At 40.4% G+C, this 10,761-nt stretch overlaps 1 protein-coding gene across 1 annotated transcript; it reads right to left on the bottom strand.

Annotated features, from left to right (window-relative positions):
* Positions 1-4,518: 4,518 nt before the first annotated feature.
* On the bottom strand, positions 4,519-8,980 carry LOC137779058 (alpha-amylase-like). Its single transcript, XM_068566525.1, has 9 exons — positions 8,813-8,980; positions 7,990-8,136; positions 7,345-7,542; positions 6,923-7,153; positions 6,121-6,254; positions 5,638-5,860; positions 5,425-5,546; positions 5,175-5,300; positions 4,519-4,708 (listed from the first exon to the last, which is right to left on the bottom strand). Exons 1-9 carry the CDS (start codon positions 8,978-8,980, stop codon positions 4,519-4,521), a joined length of 1,539 nt encoding a protein of 512 aa, XP_068422626.1.
* Positions 8,981-10,761: the final 1,781 nt, after the last annotated feature.

Genomic DNA, 10,761 nt, shown 5'->3' with positions numbered 1-10,761 from the left:
AACAATACAAACAGGTTAAAAAACAATGCTCACTTGCTAAACACCAGCATGTATAATATTCAGTCAATATGACCAAGCCTATTTCTACAAGTTTGCCAGCATGTTGCCATATTGAAAGGGCTGCGACATATGGAGAGATGGAGGGACAGCTATAGGGCGAGGAAGCTGGTAGCTTAGGAGGACTCGCATGGGACCAGAACATGGATTCAGGTTCCTGTTGAGAGCTTGGGATCAATACCTTTCTGCACTTTGTCAGAATGATTCTCTGAAAAATGTTATGTTAATCTCATGGAAAAGAAACAATGGACTGCTCCCATTAGTGGACGAGGGAGGCTGGGTCTGTGTCACTAAACACTGACACCAGAACAGTATGCAGTTTTGCATGTATTAAGTTTGTATGAGCAATACGGTCATACAGCACTCACCTCTTTTACACTGTCGTTGACAACATATTTAATTCATGCTTAATCAAACATCAATCATGAATTGTTTTTGCGTCTTGAATAATTCTGCAATGAATTTCAAGCAAATCTCATGGACCTTTTTTTAAATCTCTTCAGGAAAAGCTTCTGTTTCATAGTTCTTGCGTCAATACTGCCCCCATGTGATATGAAGCTGAATGTTACCCAGGTTACCACCTTGCTTACTGGAGTCATGCCATGCTCACTTTATGATTACTGCATTCACAAACACATCAGCACCAATCAGACAACAATCCAAAGCCACAGCAATGGAACTTTAACGATTCAAAATTAATTTAGTAATTTATTATAGCCTTTATTCTAGCCTGATTGAAAATGTTGAAAAGCCCTTTTTCCTTGTCTTTATCAGAGACCTCTTTATGAACCTCACAGACACAGTTTTGGGGGCTTTCCCGGAGCAGAGTGAGAGACAGCTGAATGCATCCCAAAAACTCAGTTGCGTCGTATTTAAGTTGATGTCTGTCTTTCTCCTTGGGTGATGTGACAGGCAGGTCTGGTGCACCATATGAAATATGAAACAGGATGGGGACACCGTTGACAGCCATGTCACAAAGCATCAGTGAGGATGACAGGACCCAAGACCCTGGTCTGCTACACTGACATCTCGGCGGCTAATCGGAAGGTACAGGCCCTCACAGCAGCCGGACCAAAAGATGGAGAGAAGGTCAATAATTTAACAGTCGCAATATGTTGAGCCTAGTCCAACGTTAAGGTCTCCTTCCATCCTTCTCCGGCATTCTCTGTCACTTTGACATTCACGCTCGCACATCTTTGCGAGCAAAGATTCATCACCTGCCGTGCAATTAAACTAAAGAGCAATTCACAGCTTTAGAGGAAGCGTATGAGACAGCAGCGAAGGGAATGCAGGTGTGTTCTTCTTCAGACTATTTTCCTTTCCTCGCCTCGTCTTACCCTTTCTATGAGGCATTAAAGAATGTACCACCTTTACTTTGCTCATGGGTCACGTTGGCATGACAATCCAGAATAGCTGAATATCCCGGCAGGCATCACCTTTGCTGTCTCTCCACTGGTGGCTGGCACTCCAGTGTCACTGCTGACAACGGGGACTCAGCAGGTGGGCTGGGGATGTAGAGACAGGGAGAAAGCGAGGGCGATGGTGGGGAGACGGGCAGATAGAGGCAGGAAGTTAGGATGGAGAGTTTGCTTAAGGCCCCCCTGGGCCCTAACACTGCCTTAATGATGGATGCCCTCAGGTAAAACCGCAAAAGGCTGCTGAGTGATGGCAAAGAGTCATCCCAGTGGAGGAGAAGTACACAATGCAGGAGGAACATTCACAGGCATCACAGGTCTTGTTCAGGTCACTGATTGATTAATAGCTTTTAAAAAACCTGATTATTCAATAATTTAGCCATTTCTTTGTCATCATAGCCTATATCAATGGACAGTTTACTAGCCACACCCCACAAGTAGCGGTTTTCCAATCATAACTTGAAGCGGTGGTGTATGTGGCTCTGACTTTTAAGCTTTTACAAAACCAAAACCATGAGAAAATATAAGGAATAGGTACATCAGTGTGTATGTACTCTGGTGTAAGCTGTGCAACGACAAAGAACATGTCATTTGCAAACTACATTACATTTGTGGAGAAACATTAAAGTCTCTTTGAAACAGCTCCTCAATACAAACAAATTCACATTCGCATTACATGAGCTTTAGTTTATTGAATCTGCTAGCGACAGTTGTCTTTTCAACTGACGAAATCCGTAGTTGCTGGCTAGAAATGAGGAGCTGCTTTTGTTTACTTGCTTGTGAAATCAAGTCCCACAGTTTCTAGAAATTTGTTTTTCATAAATACACTACATGTAGTGTAATTATTTTCTCATTGACCAGCTCCTGTCTCCTGTCTGATCCTCATGCCTTGCTGTCTGCTTCTGGTCTGGCCAGCTCGCCAGTCCAGCCTGACGCTGACAATAACGCTGCTTTAACGCTCTTTATCCAACCCTCGGTTTTTCTCTATGTCTTTCTCGCTTCTCACTCTCCGCCGGTTGAAGACATGGTGACGGCCAGCGAGCTGGTTCTGTACTGTGAGTCCTCACAGAGACAGCAATAGTACTCTGCACCACACACTCCGGAACATTAGGTATGCACCGAGTCAAGCGTATCCCGCCATGTGCATATTTATGTATACAATATCAGACAACAGGCCGAGGTAGGAAAGGTAGTTAGGGTACTGTTAACTAAACAGGCAGGGCTTAGCAAACAGTTTATGTGACAATTCACTGTCAGTCTGACTGTTCTGGTAATTATCAGGGTTTATGCTGTATCATATTTTTTTACGTGTCCTTCCGTGTTCAACGTTTTCGACAGGATTTTAGATGGTTAAAAGATGGCAGCATAACAGTTGTCCATGGAAGGGCTTCAAGATACTGAAGTTTGAGAGACGCAACTTTTGAACAGTGATTGTTAAACCGAATCATCAGAAAGTTCTCTGTGCCTGATCTGAGCAGACATGCAGATGGACAGATTTCCTGCATATGGGTGATTCATCTATTTTGCCCTTTTAATTTGACAAATGAGGTCAGTGATAATGTTGCTAATACAATTGTTGATTGCACAACAAGCCCTTTAAATTTAATCAAGTTTTTATTTTTAAGCTTTCTTTGTGTGAATTTGCATCGATGGCAGCTGTTTTTTCCCCACTTAGGAGGCAGTGACGAGTCATCACCACATACGGGGTTGTCACGTACACACCCCGATAGAAAAGTAAACTACAAAAACATAGTTTTCCACCCAAGTGATGCTGCAGTCAGTTTAAAGAGAAACTTTAATGCAGCACATTTTTCGTAAACAAGACTCTGTCTAAACCTAGTATACGGCTGGACCGTGTTTATGATCAATGTGCTATATTGAGGCCATATTATGACAGAAACACAGCTGCAGTATTTAATGTTCACCTGCAACTTACTGCAGTGGTACCAGTAATTTGTCTTAAATTACACTGAAGTGGAATATCATATGACATGGTAAAGATATATCTTAATCAAATAATTGAGAACTGCTTCGATTTAATAAATTCGACAATATCATAATGCTGTTTTCAATTATAAATGGTTTGGGATTAGTCTATCAATGTCCTATTTCCAATGCACAGCAGTGTAAGGTTATTTGTGCTACTTTGTTTACCAGACCAGACCTAGCACCCCATGATGACATTTATGAACAGACAAGACAACTTTATTGGGTGTTTATTCATGGACAAACTGAAACATACTCTATGCATTTACTAATTTAAAGTGTACATTTTAATTTCTTCTCTGCTTTGAAAGCCTACAGCTGTCTGCGCGGAGGTCATCCACGATCACTCTGCCTCGACCACACACTGTGCTTCTATCATAACATATGCAGACTGTGTCAACACTCTACGCAAATAGGATTGAAACACATGTACAGGAAAATAAAAATGTATACAGAAAAACGTTACAAATTACAATACTCTAGAGCACCACCTAAATTTATTGAGAAAGTGAATCAGTACTAGCTGAAAAACTGTCATGCTTATCGTAAATTGAGGCTTATAAGGCGCACCCTATTATTAGCCCCATCTGCTAAAAACAAAACAAAAGTTGTATTTGATCTTAAACAAGCCGCGGTGGTTTATAAGCCGCTACTGCTACGCTGCTGCCACTGAGTCGCCAGCTCATGCTAGATAGCTCACGAGTACTAGATATTAGCACATTAGCTAACACTTTCTAGCTAGCACTCGCTAGCTAACGCTTGCCAGCTAGCATGTCTCTGCAACTGCTGCTTAATTTAGAATCAGAGGAATCCACAAATTAGCCGCACCAATTTTTAAGCCGGACTTGTCAAAGTTGAGGAAAAAAGTAAGGGCTTATAACTCACATTTCTCGCTATTTATTTTTGTATGGCACCTGCTTTGCTGTGATCAAGACCAAACTTTAGACTTGAAATGCAGTTTTTTTTTCTATGCATCAGCAAGATTGTCATGAACTAAAAATCAATGCCAAAAGATAAGCGTTACATTCTAATCTGATTTTAACATTGTACATGATTGTTTTTACAGCTTGGAGTTTGCGTGAATAGCAACAAAGGGGTCCTCATCTCTGTTGCTGATCTTGAAGTGGGCGCGTCCATCACCTCCAACTTGGATCTTCTTCCCTGTGCACCCGCTTCCCTTTTTCTCACCAGAAATGACATCACAGTAGGTGCCACCGGGCATGCCTGTGTTCAGGGTCACATCCAGGTTCCTGAAGGTGAAGACAAGGTACATTTTGTTTTTTAAAACCATCACAATGAAACTGAGAGGATCTTCCCACATTAATTAGCTGTGTTTTCTATTCAAACAGGATGCAAACAGGAAGTGGAAGCCAATAGGACATGACTTAGGAAGAGAGGCAGTTTTATATGATGGGAAATCAAAACAAGTTGGGTTATATTATTTGTTGGAGGGTTTTTTTTTCACCTAAAAGCGTGTAGTTGGTTGGCCATTATTGTCATTGAGTAGTGCAAGCGTTAGGATTTTACAGGTAACAGTACATTAAAAGACAATTTCAATGACTGTTGTTACTGATGTTTGATTGTTCATGAGAGTAATAATTCATTTTATATCATCCAATCGTACACATTTTTTTGGCTACAACTGATTCTGATTCTGAAATGGGGAATTAGTATTTGGTCAGTGCTATTTAAGAGTGCTTAGCAAATAATTCTTACCAGTCATCATTGTTGAAGACGATGAAACCACGATCACCACGTCCAAAGGCAACTTGGTTGCTCTGGTTGTCCCACCAGTTGGAATGAGGCTGTCCATTAACCACATTGCGGAAAATAACCATGTTCCTAAAGAAGCGATATGGATAAATCCAATCATAACATATAACGTACATAGTTCCATATGACCAAGCAGAAGTGACTTGTGTTCTGTGTATTCAACAGTTCCCTGTCTAGCTTTCTAAATACTCACTTGATCTGGCGCCATCTGTGCTCACACACCCATCCATCACCACAAGTCTGGTCAGGGTTGATGGGTACAGACTTTGTGGATCCATCACCATGGCTGGGAGGGCCCATCCAGTCATTCTGATCCTATAGAAGAAAGACAGATCAATGAGTTTCACAAAACATATCTACACTATGTATCACATGTAATCATTATTCCTAGACCCTTCTAATCTACCTTTCCATTGACAATGTGGCGGTTCCAGCGGAAGCTAGACATCACCCTGGTTACACCGTAAGGGTGGGCCAGCATGTAGCTGACGGCCATCTTGTGGAGCTTGGAGTCCCAGAAGGTAACGATGGCCGCACCACCAGCACCGTGGCCTCTCTGGTTGTCGTGGTTGTCAACGAAGACGAGAGCATTGCCGTTGGGCATGAAACCCCACCCCTCTCCCCAGTTCCTGCACTCAAGAATACAATGATACTAATGAGGCGTTCACTTTTAAATTACCCACGTTTGGACAAAATATATAACATATTGAATTCCCAAAACTCTAAGATGTACCAGTTCTAAGAATGAAACATTGATTGGTCTCTTAAAATACAATTATTAAGTAAGAAAACTTGTCCAATCCACAAATGTGTAGCTGTTTTATGGTTAATTACATATAATATTTCACTCTGATAAGTGGTTGAGGCAGACCAACAGTGACAAACATACTTGGTGTAAGACAGCTTTTCGCCATTCCACTTTCTGAAGACAGTTCCCAGTTTGGCACCATATTTGAACTCCGTCACTCTTCCCAGATGGAAGTACTCTCTAGACGTGATGGGTTCACCTCCCAAATCAATAACCTATAAGGAAATTAAATAATTATCCACATCGTCCAGACTATTCAAGATAGATGTGGTCAAGATGAACTGCATCAGTGATTTGTGGATTGACAAAATGTAATTCAACAATGTTTTGGGACTCAGCAGTAACAAGAAACATTTTTCTGCTGTTAATGTTTTTGTAGTTAGTGAAGACAGAGCACACTTATTTGTTCAGATCACAGGCTGTAGCACATTCTGCTTTATCCTTTTATACTATTACCTGTATTTATGCAGGGGCTTGTCAGCTAGTTATGTATTCTTGGATATGAACATCTGCTCCCAGTGTGCATGTGTTTTTGTTTGTCATCTTGACTTCTGCGCTTATTTTTCCATGGCTCTGTTGACTGCTGGTTTGCACTACCAGTCATACTTTTTGGTCATGGGGGGGGCAGGGTGGGGGGCTCAAGTTATGTGGATTTCAGTAGTCAACTGTTTACTTTAATGCAAATAAGTGGTGCCATGTTTTCCAAGTTAACATACATCTATCCAGTCTTTGATTTTTTATATTTAGATCATAAAAGCATAAAACTATCAAAAATGGAGATGAGCTGAAGCCACTCAACATATTGATATCTGCATCTACAGTATATGTTCTTAATGCTACAGTAAAATGGAAGTTGATGGGGTTGATGGTCCATTTAACTTACCTCCTGGAAGATGAAGGGTCTGGAGCCACCAGAGAACCACTTTTTGTTGAGGTTGTGCAGACGACCGTAGACAGCAGACAGGTCCCCTGGCCACATGTGCTTGCAGGCATCCACTCTGAATCCAGCCACACCCATGTCAATCAGCTTGTTCAGGAAGTCAGCCACTTTGCTTCTGACGTAATCTTTCTCCAAGGCAAGGTCCAACAGACTAACCAGACGACAATCACGCACCTGTAGCAGCAAATAAGCATTTACATTGCAATTTATTTATTCTCTATTGTCGTTTTAAAACTTCTCCAAGTCCAAGAAGTCAATGTAGAGTTTTTCAACAGTATGGATCCTTTAATGGGGCGAAAAAGTGCTGTGAACTATAGCAAGCTGCCAATAAAGCTGTTACATTGTTTCTGAGTGTCACACATTACCTGATTGGCATCGCCATAGTTCTCAATATTGCCACTGCCAGTCCTGCATTTGTTGTCATTGAAGTCAGACTGGGAAAAGGGGACACTGGGGAATTCCTTCTTGCCAGCATTGAACCAGCTTCCACATGAAGAGTGGGTTCCCTCTCCAGCGCCAGAGCCACACATGTGGTTGATGACAGCGTCCACATAGATATTGACCTGGGGGTAGATGAAGATAGGATTGAAGGTGCAACTAAACATACCAATACCTCCCTTCTATCTCTTAACTTTCACTTCATCTCTTAATGCATTGAGTTCATTCTCACCGAACAAACATATATCAAAGCTGTGCTGTTCACTACTGGTTTGTTACAATGTTAGCAATCCAGCAACAAGCCTGACAGTATGTACGAATTAGCACTGGTTAAATGTCTACAATAAAGCGTGAAGACAGAGGCATTCATTTATTAGTGTTGCTCTTTGTTACAGAATGTTTTATATTCTAGAATTCCAGCTGCCTGTTGTTACTGAACAGTTTGATAATGCTGCATAAAGCATCTGTATCGGGTAAGAATTTGTTGTCTTGTACAAGGCTGTAGATTTACGAGGTGCTTTCAAACACACGAGAACATTGTTCCGAATGTCGTTCACTAAATCACTCTTTACCCCAACGTTGTTGCATCTGGTGATCATGTCTCTCAGCTCGTTCTCACTGCCTGATCTGGAGCACAGGTTGTAGCCGACTGGTTGGTATCTCTGCCACCAAGGCCTCCAGGGACTATTCAGCACAATGTGCTCATTTGGAGGGGAAATCTGAGCAACATGGAGAAAACACATGACCGTGATTATCGTCTTTACCACAGGAATTGTCTGCAGAGGAAAGATCACTATAAAGAGTCTTCTAGATATTGTACTATACAGTTATTAAAGAGCCCCAAAAACATTCTAACATCATCAGGGCTATTTTAGGCAGGGGTAATAAAAAACACGAAAGAGGTGCATAATCGAAAATAATGTTTTTTTTTAATTTTTCATAAATCTGTTTTTTGTGAGTCCTTCAACTTTATGGAAATGCAATACTAAATCACTGAATTACCTCTTTAGATTTAAATTAGAGAAGAGACAGCTTAGTTTTCATCTTGCCCACCAATGCTGATATTTTTTTTTTTCAAAAAAAGATTTTTGTAAAGGCAAGTAGAATATTTTCTTTGTAATTAACTTCGAATCACCTGTTACCTGTTGATTTTACTTACCTGATCCATTTGTAGTATACATTGATAATTTGTGTGTTGTTACAGCTTAAGGATTTAGAGTTTAGGACAAAATGAATAATATATATATGCTAACAGTGAGTTGTACTGCCCCGTATACCCATCTGTACACCAAATGTCTTCAATATCAAGCTTGACATCTTATTTCAAAATAGAAACAAAAGGGATTATCCTCCTTCTCTAGATTTAGAGGCTTTCCCGTGTTCAGTCATACATACCTGAACTCCACCAAAGCCATTAGGACCCAAGAAGCGCTCACACTCTTCAGCGATGTCTGCCCAGCGCCACTCAAACAGGTGCACGATGGCGGTCCTGCCATGCTTGATGTGAGGGTTGTGTTGGGTGAGGCAGAGCCCGAACAGAGCCACCAAAATGAACAACTTCATGCTGTCTCTTGATGAAAGCGAAAACCACACTCTCCCACCTGTTGCCACACTGTTAGTTTTGATTTATACTCATTTTGTCCTGTCCTGGACCAATGAGCGACTGCCAGATATCAGCGTGGATGTAAAACAGGTGCTTCTTTCTCAGGGCTTTCTATGTTGTTTTCAGAACTAGTAGAATGAATATACAGGATGGAAACTAAACCAAAAATATTTCCTCACCTTAAACATTATCATAAAAACATCTGTTTTTTTTTTAGTTTAATCTTGCACTGATTTAAACATGTACAAGTAGTGCAGGTTAGACGTATCGTGCTTCACTACTTTTTTTGCGCAGTTCAATAACCAGATGATGTTGCACAAGTTCAAACTTTCCCTGAGTTACACAACTTTGATTTAGAACACAAATCTATTTTGAGCAAAGCATTGTTTACATTTTAACCTCATCAAACATGAGACTGTCTATCTGTCCTTGACATGAACTAGGACATGAAGAACACATGTCCTTCTGTAACTTCACCGTTTTAGTATTCACTTTTTATCAAGGAAAACCAACACAGATATGCTACACATGTTTGCAAATGGTAGCAAGTCAAATATATTATGTAAATACACAACCAGCACTGACAAAACACAAGCATTTTCCGACAAGAGGGTTCACTTGTGGCCTTGGCCTAGTTATTGTATGTGGGGAAAGGGTCCTACTGCTCCTGAGCTCAGGAGGGATCTGAGCAGACATGCAGATGGACAGATTTCCTGCATATTGGTGATTCATCTATGTTGCCCTTTTAATTTGATAAATGAGGTCAGTGATAATGTTGCTAATACAATTGTTGACTGCACAACAAGCCTTTTAAATTTAATCAAGTTTTTATTTTTAAGCTTTCTTTGTGTGAATTTGCATCGATGGCAGCTGTTTTTTCTTCACTTAGGAGGCAGTGACGAGTCATCACCACATACGGGGTTGTCACGTACACACCCCAATAGAAAACTACAAAAACATAGTTTTCCACCCAAGTGATACTGCAGTCAGTTTAAAGATAAACTTTAATGCAGCACATTTTTCGTAAACAAGACTGTCTAAACCTAGTATATGGCTGGACCGTGTTTATGATCAATGTGCTATATTGAGGCCAAATTGTGACAGAAACACAGCTTCAGTATTTAATGTTCATCTGCAACTTACTGCAGTGGTGCCAGTAATTTGTCTTAAATTACACTGAAGTGGAATATCATATGACATGGTAAAGATATATCTTAATCAAATAATTGAGAACTGCTTCAATTTAATACATTCGACAATATAATAATTCTGTTTTCAATTATAAATGGTTTGGGATTAGTCTATCAATGTCCCATTTCCAATGCACAGTGTAAGATTTTGTGCTACTTTGTTTACCAGACCAGACTTGGCACCCCATAATGACATTTATGAACAGACAAGACAACTTTATTGGGTGTTTATTCATGGACAAACTGAAACATACTCTATGCATTTACTAATTTAAAATGTACATTTTAATTTCTTCTCTGCTTTGAAAGCCTACAGCTGTCTGCTCTGAGGTCATCCACGATCACTCTCTGCCTCGACCACACACTGTGCTTCTATAACATATGCATCCGACTGTCAATACCCTTTGCAAATAGATTGAAACATTTCAAAAGACATGTACAGGAAAATAAAAATCTACACAGACAATAGCAGTGTCAACACAAATTACAATACTCTAGAGCACCACCTAAATGTATTGAGAAAGTGAGTCAGATTATTGATTGTCAGGCAA

Source organism: Clinocottus analis, unplaced genomic scaffold (assembly GCF_023055335.1).
Source record: "Clinocottus analis isolate CAN_PGR_092001 unplaced genomic scaffold, fCliAna1.0.p SCAF_11, whole genome shotgun sequence".
Lineage (NCBI taxonomy): Eukaryota > Metazoa > Chordata > Actinopteri > Perciformes > Cottidae > Clinocottus > Clinocottus analis.
Note: the sequence above shows the minus strand (reverse complement) of the source record. Positions and strands in the feature narration are given on the sequence as shown.